The sequence below is a fragment of the Aethalodelphis obliquidens genome, unplaced genomic scaffold (assembly GCF_003676395.1).
Source record: "Aethalodelphis obliquidens isolate GAN/ISIS:26980383/991018 unplaced genomic scaffold, ASM367639v1 scaffold1, whole genome shotgun sequence".
Taxonomy (NCBI): Eukaryota; Metazoa; Chordata; class Mammalia; order Artiodactyla; family Delphinidae; genus Aethalodelphis; species Aethalodelphis obliquidens.
Genome location: NW_020837945.1, coordinates 106,826,624 through 106,844,894, shown reverse-complemented (window position 1 = coordinate 106,844,894; position 18,271 = coordinate 106,826,624). Strand labels below are relative to the sequence as shown.

At 38.8% G+C, this 18,271-nt stretch overlaps 1 protein-coding gene and 1 long non-coding RNA gene across 2 annotated transcripts in view; one reads left to right on the top strand and one right to left on the bottom strand.

The window, feature by feature from the left end:
• Positions 1–18,271, bottom strand: part of VEPH1 (ventricular zone expressed PH domain containing 1) — a 209,491-nt gene that overhangs the window by 43,652 nt on the left and 147,568 nt on the right. The window contains exons 9-10 of the mRNA XM_027113273.1: positions 9,849–9,988; positions 7,288–7,422 (exon numbers count right to left, since the gene is read on the bottom strand). Coding sequence (XP_026969074.1) covers positions 7,288–7,422; positions 9,849–9,988 — 275 coding nt within the window. The remainder of the gene's footprint in view (positions 1–7,287; positions 7,423–9,848; positions 9,989–18,271) is intronic.
• LOC113623798 (uncharacterized) overlaps positions 10,597–18,271 on the top strand; it is a 30,573-nt gene continuing 22,898 nt past the window's right edge. Inside the window, exon 1 of the long non-coding RNA XR_003434070.1 lies at positions 10,597–12,437. This is a non-coding gene — a long non-coding RNA (uncharacterized LOC113623798). The remainder of the gene's footprint in view (positions 12,438–18,271) is intronic.

The window sequence follows — 18,271 nt, the reverse complement described above, 5'->3', positions numbered from 1 at the left end:
GAATCCTTGCATCCCTGGGATAAATCCCACTTGATCATGGTGTATGATCTTTTCAGTGTGTTGTTGGATTCTGTTTGCTAGTATTTTGTTGAGGATTTTTGCATCTATATTCATCAGTGATATTGGTCTGTAATTTTCCTTTATTGTAGTTGTCTGGTTTTGGTATCAGTGTGATGGTGGCCTCATAGAATGAATTTGGGAGTGTTCTTTCCTCTGCAATTTTTTGGAAGAGTTTGAGAAGGATGGGTGTTAGCTCTTCTCTAAATGTTTGATAGAATTCACCTGTGAAGCCATCTGGTCCTAGACTTTTGTTTGTTGGAAGGTTTTTAATCACAGTTTCAATTTCATTACTTGTGATTGGTCTGCTCATATTTTCTATTTCTTCCTGGTTCAGTCTTGGAAGGTTATACCTTTCTAAGAATTTGACAGTTTCTTCCAGGTTGTCCATTTTATTGGCATAGAGTTACTTGTAGTAGTCTCTTAGGATGCTTTGTATTTCCGTGGTGTTTGTTTTAACGTCTCCATTTTCATTTCTAATTTTATTGATTTGAGTCCTCTCCCTCGTTTTCTTGATGAATCTGGCTAATGGTTTATCAATTTTGTTTATCTTCTCAAAGAACCAGCTTTTAGTTGTATTGATCTTTGCTATTGTTTTCTTTGTTTCTATTTCATTTATTTCTGCTCCGATCTTTATGATTTCTTTCCTTCTGCTAACTTTGGGTTTTGTTTGTTTTTCTTTCTCTAGTTCCTTTAGGTGTAAGGTTAGATTGTTTATTTTAGATTTTTCTTGTTTCTTGAGGTAGGCTTGTATAGCTATAAACTTTCCTCTTAGAACTGCTTTTTCTGCATACCATAGGTTTTGGATCGTCGTGTTTTCATTGTCATTTGTCTCTAGGTACTTTTTGATTTCCTCTTTGATTTCTTCAGTGATCTCTTGGTTATATAGTAACATATTGTTAGTCTCCATGTGTCTGTGTTTTTTACGTTTTTTTCCCTGTAATTCATTTCTAATCTCATAGCGTTGTAGTCAGAAAAGATGCTTGATATGATTTCAATTTTCTGAGGCTTGATTTGTGACCCAAGATGTGATCTATCCTGGAGAATGTTCTGTGTGCACTTGAGAAGAAAGTGTAATCTGCTGTTTTTGGATGGCATGTCCTATAAATATCAATTAAATCTATCTGGCCTATTGTGTCATTTAGGCTTCTGTTTCCTTATTTATTTTCATTTTGGATGATCTGTCCATTGGTGTAAGTGAGGTTTTAAAGTCCCCCACTATTATTGCATTACTGTCCATTTCCTATTTTATAGCTGTTAGCAGTTGCCTTATGTATTGAGGTGCTCCTATGTTGGGTGCATATATATTTATAATTGTTATACCTTCTTCTTGGATTGATCCCTTGGTCATTATGTAGTGTCCTTCCTTGTCTCTTGTAACATTCTTTACTTTAAAGTCTATTTTATCTGATATGAGTATTGCTACTCCAGCTTTCTTTTGATTTCCATTTGCATGGAATACCTTTTTCCATCCCCTCACTTTCAGTCTGTATGTGTCCCTAGGTATGAAGTGGGTCTCTTGTAGACAGCATATGGATGGGCCTTTTTTTGTATCCATTCAGCAAGCCTGTGTCTTTTGGCTGGAGCATTTAATCCATTCACGTTTAAGGTAATTATCGATATGTATGTTCCTATGACCATTTTCTTAATTGTTTTGGGTTTGTTTTTGTAGGTCCTTTTCTTCTCTTGTGTTTCCCACATAGAGAAGTTCCTTCAGCATTTGTTGTAGAGCTGGTTTGGTGGTGCTGAATTCTCTTAGCTTTTGCTTAACTGTAAAGCTGTTGATTTCTCCATCGAATCTGTATGAGATCCTTGCCGGGTAGAGGAATCTTGGTTGTAGCTTCTTCCCTTTCATCACTTTAAGTATATTATGCCACTCCCTTCTGGCTTATAGAGTTTCTGCTGAGAAATCAGCTGTTAACCTTATGGGAGTTCCGTTGCGTGTTATTTGTCATTTTTCCCTTGCTGGTTTCAATACTTTTTCTTTGTCTTTAATTTTTGCCAGTTTGATTACTATGTGTCTCGGCGTGTTTCTCCTTGGGTTTATCCTGTATGGGACTCTCTGCGCTTCGTGGACTTGGGTGGCTATTTTCTTTTCCATGTTAGGGAAGTTTTCAACTATAATATCTTCAAATATTTTCTACGGTCCTTTGTCTCTCTCTTCTCCTTCTGGGACCCCTATAATGTGAATGTTGTTGTGAATAATGTTGTCCCAGAGGTCTCTTAGGCTCTCTTCATTTATTTGCATTCTTTTTTCTTTATTCTGTTCTGCAGCAGTGAATTCCACCATTCTGTCTTCCAGGTCACTTATCCGTTCTTCTGCCTCAGTTATTCTGCTATTGATTCCTTCTAGTGTAGTTTTCATTTTAGTTATTGTATTGTTCATCTCTGTTTGCTTGTTCTTTAATTCTTCTAGGTCTTTGTTAAACATTTCTTGCATCTTCTCGATGTTTGCCTCCATTCTTTTTTCGAGGTCCTGGATCATCTTCACTATCATTATTCTGAATTCTTTTTGTGGAAGGTTGTTTATCTCCACTTCATTTAGTTGTTTTTCTGGGGTTTTATCTTGTTCCTTCATCTGGTACATAGCCCTCTGCCTTTTCCTCTTGTCTATCTTTCTTTGAATGTGTTTTTATTTTTCCACAGGTTGCAGTTCTTGCTTCCGCTGTCTGCCCTCTGGTGGATGATGCTATCCAAGAGGCTTGTGCAAGTTTCCTGATGGGAGGGACTGGTGGTGGGTAGAGCTGACTGTTGTTCTGGTGGGCAGAGCTCAGTAAAAGTTTAATCCACTTGACTGCTGATGGGTGGGGCTGGGTTCCCTCCCTGTCGGTTGTTTGTCCTGAGGCAACCCAACACTGGAACCTACCTGGGCTCTTTGGTGGGGGCTAATGACAGACTGTGGGAGGGCTCACGCTAATGAGTGCTTCCCAGAACTTCTGCTGCCAGTGTACTTGTCCCCACGGTGAGCCACAGCCACCCCCCGCCTCTGCAGGAGACCCTCCAACACTAGCAGGTAGGTCTGGTTCAGTCTCCTATGGAGTCACTGCTCCTTCCCCTGGGTCCCGATGTGCACACTACTTTGTGTGTGCCCTCCAAGAGTGGAGTCTCTGTTTCTCCCAGTCCTGTCGAAGTCCTGTAATCAAATCCCACTAGCCTTCAAAGTCTGATTCTCTAGGAATTCCTCCTCCCATTGCTGGACCCCCAGGTTGGGAAGCCTGATGTGGGGCTCAGAACCTTCACTCCAGTGGGTGGCCTTCTGTGGTATAAGTGTTCTCCAGTCTGTGAGTTTCCCACCCAGCAGATACGGGATTTGATTTTATTGTGATTGCGCCCCTCCTACCGTCTCACTGTCGCTTCTCCTTTGTCTTTGTATGTGGGGTATCTTTTTTGGTGTGTTCCAGCATCTTCCTGTCGATGATTGTCCAGCAGCTAGTTGTGATTCTGGTGTTCTCACAAGAGGGAGGGAAAGCATGTCTTTCTACTCCACCATCTTGGTTCAGGGCCCTTACACATATTTTAAATAACTTCTCCCAGGTTGTGCTTGCCCTTTAACTTTGTTGTGGTGTAATTTGTCATACAGAAATTTAAACTTTTTAAGTACTCGAATCTATTCATATTTCCTTTATGATTTCTGTTTACTTATGTCTTAAATTCTTTCTTATCCTGAAGTCACAAAGACAACTATGGGTATTTTCTTCTACTTGTTGTAAAGTTTCATTGATTACATTTAGAGCTTTATCTAGAGTTAGTTTATTTATTATAGTGTCTGGGTGGGATCTAATTTTATCTTTTCCATCTGAAAAGTCACATGTCCCCCATATTATTTTTAAAATATTTTATTTTCTCCTCTCTGATTGGAAATCTCCTTTCTATCATCTACCAAGTGTCCATATATGCTTGGAACTATCTCTGGACTCTTTATTCCTTATTAGTATTAATTTATCCCTACAGCAATAATCACCTCCTCATCTTATTGTGCTTCTAGAATAAGTTTTCATTTCCTAGTAGAAAAATTTTCTCCTCTCTGTTCTTTTGCAGAACTGTTTTGGTTATTCTCAAATCTAGGATCACTTTGTCAAACTCCATGAAGAAATTCTGTTGCTATTATGATTGGAAATAAATTGTATTTATGATTTGAGAGAAAATTTCCATTTGTGTAATCAGTGTTCCTAGCCATGAGAAGGGCATATCTTTCCATTAATCCAAGTTTTTAAAAAATGTTTTTATTACTATTTAAAATTAAGAAAAGTAGTCAAGATAGATAGGTTATACTCCCATAACAAACACCAAAACTTCTGTCTTTAACAAAACAGAAGATTGTTCCTTCATCATGCGAAGTGTGTGGTGGGTCTGGGTGTCTCTCCAGAGCAGCAGTCCTCTATGTGGTAGTTTGGGGTTCCAGGTTTTGTCCGTCTTCTGACAACTCAATATCAACATTTGCTTCTGCAGTCCCCATGGTAGGGTAAGAAAGGGAAGATGGAGAATGGAACACTGGCTTTGAAAAGCTTCTGCCTGGAGTGACACATATCCCTTCTCATATATCACTGGCTGATCAAGGCTTACTTCAAGAGGCAGGGAACTGTAATTTTACAAGCCAGAGTAGAGAAAACCCAGATATATTGGTGGTGGACCCGATGTCACCATGGTGTATGCTTGTGCTCTAGCTCTGCACCTGATTAGGTAGGTGATGTACGACAGGTCCCTATGCTTCCAATTTTAACATCTGGAAAGTGACAGGATTTATTTACTTATTCAATTGATACTCATCATTTACTGAGAGCCTACCATGTGCCAGGCACTGTGTGACCCTGGAAATATAATGGTAAACATAGTGCATCCCTTGCCCTCAAGCACTTTACAAATTAATAGATAACTTACTGTTGATTTTCAATTCTAAAATTCCAAGATTTTATTAAAATGAATTCTCAATAACAAACTCTCCAGAGCATTATATTCTAAAGATTTAGGCATTTTCTCAGAAGTGTCTTCCTTTCTTCTATACCTGAATCCAGTTGGCTGCAGTATTAATTCTATCACAGCAACAGATACACACATGCCCATCATTTTCAAATCACTAGTGTATGTACAGACTGGCACATATGGTGAAAAGAAAGCAGACTTTGGACCATTCTCACAGCTATTGTGAATTTCATGGGAAGAACACTTCATAAAATAAAGAGAGTAGAAAATCAATTTGATTGAGAAATATCCAGGTTGATAAACTTTGTCACACAGTGCACATTCCAGACATCAAAGTTTTTCTATTAGTTATGAATAAACCAAATTATAGAGTTTTAAAAATTTATAAAACATTTTGGTTTGCAGTTAATTTTTCCCTAGAGGAATATTTATTGGTATGAAATAGAAGAAATATGAATAAGTATACTTGTGAGCATGCACAAAACTGGTTTGCAAAGTTCTGGGGTTTTTTTTCAACCTCTTAGGACTTGAAGCAGTCTGCTGAGGTTTAATTTACAAGTTCCCTCTAGTTAAACTACAGTTCACTATGAAACATTTATAAGAATTTGAGGCATTGTCTTTAAACATGATACAAAACTTTAAAATTTGCAGGAAATATGCAAAGAATTCCATTCTAGTTTGCATTGATGCAACTATGGCATTTCTTTTATTCTTAATACTACATGTCTAATTCTTAAACCAAAGCCAAAAAATAGTGATGCAATAATTGGGTGTGGCTTCAGTGTCTTACAGACCATATTAACTAAACTTCTGATTAATCACACCCATTTCTCATCTTTTCACAATCCTTCAGCACTTAAGAGGTATTGAGTTATGTTTCACAATGTAACAGCTTTTGATTAATTTGCTAGTTGTTTGTACTTTGAGTTTATTTCATATTAGTATGTTTGTTCCCCTTCTCAATAGTAAAACAAGGACAAAGACCATGATCATATACTCTCAGAATCTCTGGTTTGATCAGTAAGCATCCAATGCTTATTACTGGGCTTTCTTGAAGGCAAAATAAGGATAATCAGGATCTCTGAGTATGAGAAGGACTTACAGAAGCTGGCAATTTACTAAGGAGAGATCAATAACCATTCTCTATTCTCATTATCCATGTTCTTCCTGAGTTATCCAATCTACTGTCATGACATCAAGTGCTATCTTTGACTCCCAAATCCATTATCTCCAGTCATGTCCTTCTTCCTGAGGTCCACAGTGGCAATTCAACCACCATTACCATCTGGTTATCTACACAAACCACTCACACTCAAAATATGTAAGCCAGAATGATTTATCTTCTTCCTCCACATCAGCTTCCTTTGTGGTCTCTCTTTTTCAAGATGGTGCCATCATCCATTGGCCACACAATGCACCTGGAGTCATCCTTGGTTCTTTCAATTTCCTTATCAGGCACCAAGTCCTGTTGATTCTGTTTTTTTAATGGCTCTTGAATCCATCCTCTTCCTACAACTTCCAACTTTAGCTCAGGCCTTCATTTCCTACCTGACTACAGTAGTTGCTTCCTTTGTAGTCTTCCTGTCTCCAGTCAGGCTTCCTCTAATCTTTCTCTCCATAGCCAGGCCTGTGACCTTTCTCATGGGCAGATCTGATCACGGCAGTGAACGTCCACTTCTGGTTACACTCTGTTGACTGGATAGGCGTAGCTCCACATTTTGGTCCTTTCCCAGTTCAAGGGCCTGCTCGGGAGATCTTGGCCAACTGTGTTCTGAGAGTGATGCCCCTGTTTCCACACTCCTAAAATGCTCTGTCTCACATCATCCTTGCCTGCCTCAACAGAGCTCTTTCCCACCCTGACCTTCCTGTTCACCTTGTCTTCCCTTTCTAGCTTTGTGGTGACAGCAGAGGGCAAGGTGATGAGAGGAAGTATCGAAGGATGAAATGAAAAGCACTAAAGAAGCTGGAGCTTGATTCCCCAATGCTCTTTCCTTTTCAGTCCTAGAGTTGTCTGTCTTCTTTTGTAAAATGTTTTCTATTCCATACCATGTGTGTGGTTTTTGTGTGGCTCTGAGTGGGCAGTATTATGTCAGTCTGGGAGCCTCAAAGGGCAGTGACCTTGTCTACTGATATCTCTAGGTCCTGAGTCCACTATAGCATGACATGTAAATCATTACTTAGTGTTTTCTAATAATAAAAGAAAATAAAGGAATGAAGGGAAAAAACTGAACTATCAAGAAAAGGCAAACTGTTTCAAGCTAATCTTGAATCTTGGTTTAAAATAACATGTCCAAGGAAAAAAGCATTTACCTTCTGCTGTGGGAATGTGGACTCCATCATGGCTGTTTCAAAGCTGTGAGCACCCTCTGCCTGGGTCTTCTCCCACAGAGCTCTGAGAAATTGCACAGAATGGCTCTGTATAGACAGGGGCTCAGGAAACAGGCTCTGAAAGGGCATTAATGAGAGAAACGTGACATGTTATCTCTTGTCCTTATTGTTTGATTGACTGTAAAGCACTATTAGGCTTGGTCTGAACTTAAAAATGGTTTAAATTTAAATAAAGCTACAGGGAAATCTGTCTTGAAGATCAAACATATGGTACATTTCATGTTTTTTATTTCTTAACAGAAAATTTAACATAAATAGGATTTTTTTTTTGGTGGTACGCGGGCCTCTCACCGCTGTGGCCTCTCCCGTTGCGGAGCACAGGTTCTGGACGCGCAGGCCCAGTGGCCATGGCCCACAGGCCCAGCTGCCCCGCAGCATGTGGGATCCTCCCAGACCGGGGCACAAACCCACGTCCCCCACATCGGCAGGCGGACCCCCAACCACTGCGCCACCAGGGAAGCCCATAAATAGGATTTTTAAGACAGTTGATATTGATCTCTATAAATACGCCTAACCTTTGTAATGTAGTATTTACTTCAATCATTTCTCAAGCATGTTACTTAATTGGAAAATGGTTAATATTAATATATATATTTATTTTTCAAAGATCTGAGAATTAAGGTATAAAATTAAAACAAATATCAAGAGAGTACAGAGTACAAATATCGTTTATTTATACAGAGTAAATCATGAAGAATAGACATGAAATAACCAAGAGTTCATTGTTCAGTTGCTCAGATGTGAACAGTATGAGTGGGGGGGTTGGGGAAACACATTTTCGGTTATAAAATGTGTAATGGCTGAATATTCTTAGAGCTTTAAGATATTCTCAGTTTGGGAAAATGAGATTGTCAATGTAAAAAAAGAATCACATTTACATATATATCATTCAAGCCAATGAAAATAAAAATTTTTTAACATCTTTATTGGAGTATAATTGCTTTACAATGGTGTGTTAGTTTCTGCTGTATAACAAAGTGAATCAGCTATATACATATACATACATCCCCATATCTCCTCCCTCTTGCATCTCCCTCCCACCCTCCCTATCCACCCCTCTAGGTGGTCACAAGCTGATCTCCCTGTGCTATGTGGCTGCCTCCCACTAGCTATCTATTTTACATTTGGTACTGTATACATGTCAGTGCTACCCTCTCACTTCGCCCCAGGTGGAGCTTGATTCCCCCTCCCCGTGTCCTCAAGTCCATTCTCTACGTCTGCATCTTTATTCCTGTCCTGCCCCTAGGTTCTAAAATTTTCAAAGGAAGATTTAAACTGTTTGTATGTTTACTAACCAATTATGTGTTTAACAGTTATTTACATGTTGTGGTGTTACATCTATGAATGTGAGAAGTGTCTTAATTCAAGGGAACAATTTTATAAAAACATATAGAACATAAAAGTCACAGAATGATACACACACACATATAAAATACCATATCTATTTCCTTTATGTGTGAGGTATAATAAAATAAAGATTTTGCCTTGTAAAATCCCATTTTCTATGTCAATGACTGTCCAAACATTGACTTATAAGACTCTCTAGGTGGTCTTTGTGTACAAAGTTTCTATTTAGTAAGTGAATAACAATTTTTTTTCCAGAAAAATCTTATTGTTATCCTCAAGATGAGCTGCTTTTTATACTGAGTGGGAAAAGGCAGAGGATCTTATACCCTGAGTAAGTTGCCCACAGATTTAAAAAGGTTAAGAGCAGTAACAGATTGATTGTGAAACCCAAAATGTGCACACATGCTTTGCTGTGCACCTGAAACTATCACAACGTTGTTAATCAGCTATACTCCAATATAAAATAAAAAGTTAAAAAAAATGTGGACACATCTGGGAATTTCTTGATTATTACCAGAAACTTATACAGCATATGATCTTTCACTTAAAGAAGAGCAGGACCTGATTTAATTAATCATCATTCCAAAGAGGTCCATTTAGACTGGAATCTGTTAATTTGAGAACTGCATGAAGGCATAAACTGACAGAGAAGGGGAAGAGTCTGGCCCAGCATACAAGGCTAGCACTGGGTTTGTAACTATCATGTCAAAGATTTGATTTTTATTTACCTCAAAGTCAGGCTTCATCCAGATCACATAATATCAAAGGTGTGGAAGAAGAAAGGAAACATTATAGTAAAAAGAACAAAGAAGAAAAGCAGCATAAACATGTTTTTTGGTGAGTTTGCTCAAAGAGAAAAACAAATAATCAGACTAAGTCAATAAAATAAGACTGAAGGGGCAAAAGTAAAATCAAGTTTTCTTGGTTTGCTTTCAGAAAACTGACAACTGTTAAGAACAAAGCCAAAGATGAAACCCATTTGAAAAACATTAGTAAGGTAGAAGAAGAACAAGATCGTTATTTCAAGAAAAGGAAGAAAAATCAATGCTGTTTTTTATATTCATAAACAATTTGATTCACATCAAAATGTGAGTTGTTCTCATCAAGGAGCCACGATGAATGTGAATTATACACACCTGCTGAAATAGGAACATGATCTGGATCCACGGCTGAGGTTCTTGGCTGATGAGAATAAAACTGGATTTACTGTAGAGGCAATAATGACCCTTTAGGGAGCAAGTGAAGAACAGCTTTGCTACACAACTTCTAACAGAATCTAGAAACAAATACACATAGCATTAAACATTAGATTCTTCCCAGAGTTACACCTTATACTTCAACATACAAACATCTTTAGAAATACATTCTTTAGTTTTCAGTCTGTGAGCTAATAACTTCAAACAACTATGGATTTGGGAGTAGATCCATTTCATGGAATGTAGATTTAAATGTAGCTGCTTTAAGCAAGTTGTATTCTATTCCTCTTTTTCTTTTGATTAACAATGGATGAGAAGTCTCCAAGCAACTTGCATGGGAGGAAAAAACCTCTTACCAATAGAAAGGGAGATAGGTGTCATTTCCATATGATTGGGAACTTTGAAATAACCTGGGAAGCATAAACAAATGGGTGAAGGAAACCGAGGCATTTTCTGGGCAGTGATGGTGTGCCATGACCAGGGGCACTGTTCTCTTGGTTGTACAGAGGCCCCAGAAACAACCCCCAGAATAACTCTGGCCAGGGGGTGGCTTCCTGTGAACTGTCCTGGTTCAAAAAGGTTATTTCATCTTGAAGAGCTTCAGCAGGGAAACTTAAAGAGATCATCCTTTAGGAACAAGAAAGTGGGGGAGCATGGTGGTGGTGGCATAGAGCAGAGATGCTGAGGAGCCATGTTTAGGAGCCATTTGATTTTTACAACCCTACAGGATGGGTGTTGCTGTTTCTATTTTAAGTATGAGGAATCTTAGCCCATTAAAGGGTCAACTTAGTGAACCACTGTGACTGCCTTGTTCACCACTATGACCTTGGCACGTGGCACGCAATAGATGCTCTAAAGAGAGTGTCTGGAGAGATGAATGATGCTCAGGGATCCAGAAAAAATTGCTCAAGTTTGCCCTACCTGTGGCAGAACCAGGATTTGAACTCAGCCAAACTGTTGCCACGTTGGGATGCTTTAGGCTCTACCATACTGGGAATTTTTAAATCTGTAGAGTCATATCGATAGCTCATGGGGTATTTATTGTTTCAGAATTAATCTTACATGTTAAATGAAATATTTTGAAAATAAATAGATCAATTATGCCCTAATTAAAAATGGAAATGGACTAGAGTTTATTAAAAGATGATGGGAACCCTAATAAGGTGGTAGAGTCAGTCCCAACCCATGAGAGTGCATGGGGTTCCCTAGAGAATTGTGGGGATGGGGGAAGCTTATCTGTGCACCAACAGGGCTCAGGTGTGAAGGAATAACAGGCTTTTGGGAAAGAGTTTGGAAGAGTTAAGGGAGGGTGGCCAATGACAGATTAGAGAAGACGACATTGGAAACCAAACAATAAAGCCACAGGGCAATTTAGAAACATATTTAGAAATCTTAATAAATAATAACTTTCTGTGTGATTCTGAACCATTGGTATAAAAGAGGACTAGTTTTCATGATGTTAGCTGTTTGGGGGAAATTTAAGCATTCAAAATCTTGCATGAAATCAGAAATCATTTCTGCATTCTGTGGGTGAGTGGATCATGAGATATAAAGAGTGCTTGAAAGTTCAGTGGAAAAGACCAGGAGGCCTGCCACTGACAGGGAAAGACTTCACAGAACAGAATAGAGCACAATATCCACTTAAAATTGCCCTATCAGAAATTGTTTGAAAATGGTAATTAAAAATATTTTTTTGGCATTGAAAAATTGAATTTAAATTAATCAATACTAAAGAAGGCAGAAACCAAGAATTCCATAAGAGCGCATACACAAAAAATGGTTCTATTGGAAATCAATCTAGCTGTAACGTATACATTGAGACAGCACCTTGTTTTGCTTTAACAGAAAGTTTCAAAAGGGAAAAAGATCGTTTGTAAGAACCTGTGCAGTAGCTTGACAGTCCAAGTTGGACTTCAGGCCTCTGCCACGAAAAAAACATTTTTCTCTTTTTCCTTCCCCTAAATTACTGCTCGTTCATGTTTTCTTTTGAAAATGAACATTGATTCAATTTATTTTACTTGCCCTGAGCCTACCAGCTTTCTATACACAAACCACAGGGGTCCCAGATCACGGAAAATGGGCAAAGCGATAGAAGCTTTGCCCTTTACCTAGAAGCATATATACCAGTGATAAAAACACATCAGTTCTGTGATATAATGCTTTCAGTAAACTGGATCTGTTTCAATATTTTTCTCCTCATTTTTTTTTTTCTGAGCTTTGCTGGATTAGAAAGATTTTCCAACATTAACATTTAGTTGTTAATTTTTCTCTGTAATTTTCTCCCTCCTGTTCATTCCATGGTATTGAATGGTGGGCGTGCAATAAATGGTGTTGGATGAATGAATGGGTGTCAGACACTGTGCAGAGACCAAGAGGAGCCATGATTCTGACCTTGCTCTTAAGAAGTTTACAGCCAAATGGGAGAAACACCTATAAACAACAGTTGTAAATTAAGTCCATGGGATAATGGAGGGACACACAGTATTGACCACTCACAGCAATGAGCAGCTATCATCCTTGGGGAACCAGGTGAGGCTTCCTGGTGGAGGAAATATTTGAGGTGACCTTGAAAGCTAAGCCAAGATTTTGAACTTAGAAAAAATGTGAGAGAGACAAGCATTTTAAGAGTAGGGAACACCCTGAAAAAAATCACATAAGGCATGAATATTCAAGGTAATTCCGGGTAGTAAGGTTACTGTATCTGGGTTATTAAGATATTTTTTATTTATACAATTGATGCCCAAACTGTTTACTTTTCTAGATTAAATGTTGAAAAGAGAGGAGGTCATGCTTCGCTAAATATAGAATGCTTCTCATATTCCACCAAATCTGATTGTTATTTCTTTACTTTTGGTAGATTGTGGCTTATTTTTGTAAAAAAAAAAAAAAAAAAATCAAAGGATTTGGTTTGGTCTTTAAAAATACTGAAGTTAACATGAGCAGCAAGAACTGTATAATATAATGTGTTGTAAGTTGAAATACCCAAAATATATACATTACACACATGGATAAATTTAAAGACATGATACAAAAGAGCATTTGATTTTTTTTTTTTTTTTTTGCGGTACTCGGGCCTCTCACTGCTGTGGCCTCTCCCGCTGTGGAGCACAGGCCCCGGACGCGCAGGCCCAGCGGCCATGGCTCACGGGCCCAGCCGTGCACCAAGGCACGAACCCGCGTCCCCTGCAGCGGCGGGCGGACTCTCAACCACTGCGCCACCAGGGAAGCCCTGATCTTCTTTTAAGTCAAAGTATTTAAGGATCATTTTGGAATTCTGTTTTTCCTCTCACACTTTTCTCCCACAGTTCATATGCTTTTATTCCTACATTGCATTCATTGTACTGTATTAAAATTTTGTTAGCATTTTTTTTTTTTTTGCTTTGGTCCTTTTATTTTTTATAAATTTATTTATTTATTTATTTTTGGCTGCATTGGGTCTTTGTTGCTGCACGTGGGCTTTTTTTTTTTTTCTTCTAGTTGCAGCGAGCAGGGGCTTCTCTTCATTGTGGTGCACAGGCTTCTCATTGCAGTGGCTTCTCTTGTTGCGGAGTACGGGCTCTAGGTGCATGGGCTTCAGTAGTTGTGGCTTGCGGGCTCTAGAGTGCAGGCTCAGTAGTTGTGGCGCACGGGCCTAGTTGCTCCGCAGCATGTGGGATCCTCCCGGACCAGGGCTCCTCCATGTCCCCTGCATTTGGCAGGTGGATTCTTAACCACTGCGCCACCAGGGAAGTCCTATGTTAGTATTCTTAAACAAACTTTTGCCTTAGAATACTTTTAGATTTACAGAAAAATTGCATATATATAATTATAATATATGAATGTATAATTATTATATATTTATATATTGTATATAATTACAATATATAGAGAGTTCCCTATATACTATAACCCAGTTTCCCCTCTTATTAATATCTTAAGTTGCTATGAGGGACTTTCCTGGTGGCACAGTGGTTAAGAATCCACCTGCCAATGCTGGGGACACGGGTTCAATCCCTGGTCCTGGAAGATCCCACACGCCGCGAAGCAACTAAGCCCATGTGCCACAACTACTGGGTCTGTGCCCTAGAGCCCGCGTGCCACAACTACTGAGCCTGTGTGCTGCAACTACTGAAGCCCACGCGCCTAGAGCCCCGGCTCCACAGCAAGAGAAGCCACCACAATGAGAAGCCCGCACACCGCAATGAAGAGTAGTCCCCACTCGCCACAACTAGAGAAAGTCCACGCGCAGCAATGAAGACCCAATGCAGCCAAAAAGAAGTTGGTATGATACATTTGTTACAAGTAATGAACCAATACTGACACGTTATTATAAACTTAAGTCCATAGTTTATTCAGATTTCCTTAGTTTATACTTAGTGTCTTTCTTCTGTTCCAAGATTCCATTCAGGACACTACAGAACATTTACTCATGTCTCCTTAGGCTCCTCTTGGCTGTGACAATTTCTCAGACTTTCCTTGTTTTTGATGATCTTCACAGTTTTGAAACATTTTGTAAAATGTTTCTCAGTTGGGATTTGTCTGTTTTTCTCATGAACAGACTGAGATATCGAATTTGGGGGAGGAAAACCACAGAGATAAAGTGCCATTTTCCTCATATCATATGGAGAGTACATTTGATCTACATGCCCTATGACTATTGATGTTGACCTTGAACATCTGGCTGAGGTAGTGTTCACCAGATTTCTCCACTGTAAAGTTACTCTTTTTTTTCCCCACTTTCCAAACTGCCCTCTTTGAAAAGAAGTCACAATGTGCAACCCATACTTAAAGAGTGGGGAGTTAGCTTCACCTCCTGAGGGCAGAATAGCTGCATAAAGTATGTGGAATTCTTCTGCACAAATTTGTCTCTTCCTCTTCTAGTTATTACATTCAAATTATTTGGCCAATTATTCTATCAGTATGTACTCACAGATATTTATTTTATAATTCAATATTATTTTGTTTATTTTGTTGCTCTAACTGTTCCAGCTTTGGCCACAGGGAGCTCTTTCAGTTGGTTCCTGTGTCCATTTGATGTGCTGTGATCATTGTGTGTGTGCTTTTTTATTTGTTTGTTCATCACTTCCTTACTTATATCTCACATACAAGATGTTCCAGGCTCATCTTGTATGTTTCCTGCCCTGTCTTAGAATCAGCTGTTTCTCCAAGGACTTTTGGTTCCTTTCACTGGAGAACTGTGTTAGAAACTAAGAGTTAGGTACTAGGTATGCTCGCTGTTCCTTGGCTTCCTAAGGTGACAAAGCAGGGAAATTATGTGTGTATATGTACACATATCTATTTACAAGTATTTCTATATGCAACCATCTGTAACTATATTAAACTAAACATGAGTTCATACCCATGGTTTCAATTCTAATTCATTACCACATGGATCATTTAGCCTCCACCCTTTGCTTACCTGTAAACTCCCACTTCAACAGTGAGGAGCCTGAGTCACACTCTTAGTATTTTTATCTCTGTCCACGATAAAAGGCAGAGTTCTTTTCCTCTTCCTTTCCCTCTCTTTCCCTTCCACCCTCCTCTCTTTCTCTCTTAAAAATCTTTGTGGGGCTTCCCTGGTGGTGCAGTGGTTGAGAATCTGCCTGCTAATGCAGGGGACACAGGTTCAAGCCCTGGTCTGGGAGGATCCCACATGCCGTGGAGCAACTATGCCCGTGAGCCACAACTACTGAGCCTGCGCGTCTGGAGCCTGTGCTCTGCAACAAGAGAGGCCGCGATAGTGAGAGGCCCGCGCACCGCGATGAAGAGTGGCCCCCGCCTGCCACAACTAGAGAAAGCCCTCACACAGAAACGAAGACGCAACACAGCAAAAATAAATAAATTAATTAATAAAATCCTACCCCCAACATCTTAAAAAAAAAAAAACTTTGTGTATTTAGTACCCACCATAGTACCTGGCATAGAGAAGCTTACCTCAAAACATAATAATAATATTTTATTATATTCTTTCTGATTCCTTCTGGAGCAACAATGATAAAACCAGTAGGATATTCCCATGAAAATAATGAGAAATTATAATAGTAATAATACAATACTAATTTTCATGTTGAAATTTTGGCTTAAATTTAACTAAACATTCCACATTTTCACATCTGGCATGAAAGATATAGCTATTTGTTTATTTATTTATTTATATTTTTTAGTTGCATCCGGTCTTAGTTGCAGCACATAGGATCTTTTGTTGTGGCACAAGGGCTTCTCTCTAGTTGTGGTGCACAGGCTTCTCTCTAGTTGTGGCACATGGATTTTCTCTCTACACAGCGCATGGGCTCTGTAGCTTGTGGCACGTGGGCTCTCTAGTTGAGGCGTGCAGGCTCAGTAGTTGCAGCATGCAGGCTTAGTTGCCCCGTAGCATGTGAGATCTTAGTTTCCCGACCAGGGATCGAACCCACGTCGCCTGCATTGGAAGGCAGATTCTTTACCACTGGACCACCAGGGAAGTCCTGAGATACAGCTATTTGTTAATGTGAACATTCTTCCTCAGCTTAGCCACTTGTATTTTAGCTATACTTCAGATGCTAGTAATCTTGTTATGATCTTGGTAAAGAAATACTTCTTTATTCATTTTATGGTTGTAAAATATTAATGTAAAAAAAGTTAGAAATTCTACCAATTAACATTCTAGAAAACATTTTAAAATTAGAAATAGTACTAAATTATATCATAATGTTTCAGAAGTGGGATATAGCCATGGAACCCTGAAAGCACCCTATCTTGTCAGAAAGGAGTTATAATTTATAATAATATTTTAAAAGTCTAGTGGAAATTCAAAAAGCAATACTCATAGCAGACAAAATAGACTTTAAAATAAAGACTATTAGAAGAGACAAGGAAGGACACTACATAATGATCAAGGGATCAATCCAAGAAGAAGATGTAACAATTGTAAATATCTATGCACCCAACATAGAAGCACCTCAATACATAAGGCAAATGCTAACAGCCATAAAAGGGGAAATCGACAGTAACACAAAATAGTATGGGACTTTAATACCCCACTTACACCAATGGACAGATCATCCAAACAGAAAATTAATAAGGAAACACAAGCTTTAAACACATTAGACCAAATGGAGTTAATTGATATTTATAGGACATTCCATTCAAAAACAACAGAATACACTTTCTTCTCAAGTGCAAACAGAACATTCTCCAAGACAGAACACATCTTGGGTCACAAATCAAGCCTCAGTAAATTTAAGAAAATTGAAATCATATTGAGCATCTTTTCTGACCACAACGCTATGAGACTAGATATCAATTACAGGAAAAAAACCTGTAAAAAACACAAACACATGGAGGCTAAACAGTATGCTACTAAACCACCAAGAGATCACTGAAGAAATCAAAGAGGAAATCAAAAAATACCTAGAAACAAATGACAATGAAAACACAACGACCCAAAACGTATGGGATGCAGCAAAAGCAGTCCTAAGAAGGAACTTTATAGCAATACAATTCTACCTCAATAAACAAGAAAAATCTCAAATAAACAACCTAAGCTTACACCTAAAACAATTAGAGAAAGAAGAAAAAAAAACCCCTCAAAGTTAGCAGAAGGAAAGAAATCATAAAGATCAGAGCAGAAATAAATGAAAAAGAAATGAAGGAGGGCTTCCCTGGTGGTAGAGTGCCAATGCAGGGGACATGGGTTCGAGCCCTGGTCCAGAAGATCCCACATGCTGTGGATCATCTAAGCCCATGAGCCACAACTACCAAGCCCAGGCACCACAACTACTGAAGCCCACACACCTAGAGCCCGTGCTCCACAACAAGAGAAGTCACTGCAATGAGAAGCCAGCGCACTGCAATGAAGAGTAGCCCCCACTCACCACAACTGGAGGAAGGCTGCGTGCAGCAACGAAGACCCAATGCAGCCAAAAATAAATAAATTAATTAATTTTTTTAAAAAAAGAAATGAAGTGAAGGAAACAAAAGCAAAACTCAATAAAACTAAAAGCTGGTTCTTTGAGAAGATAAACAAAATTGACAAACCATTAGCCAGACTCATCAGGGAAAAAAGGGAGAAGACTCAGATCAACACAATTAGAAACAAAAAAAGGAGAAGTAAAACTGACACCGCAGAAATACAAAGGATCATGAGAGACTACTACAAGCAACTCTATGCCAATAAAATGGACAACCTGGAAGAAATGGACAAATTCTTAGAAACGTACAACCTTCCAAGACTGAACCAGTAAGAAATAGAAAATATGAACAGACCAATCACAAGCACTGAAATTGAAACCGTGATTAAAAATCTTCCAACAAACAAAAGCCCAGGGCTCGATGGCTTCACAGGCAAATTCTATCAAACATTTAGAGAAGAGCTAACACCTATGCTTCTCAAACTCTTCCAAAAT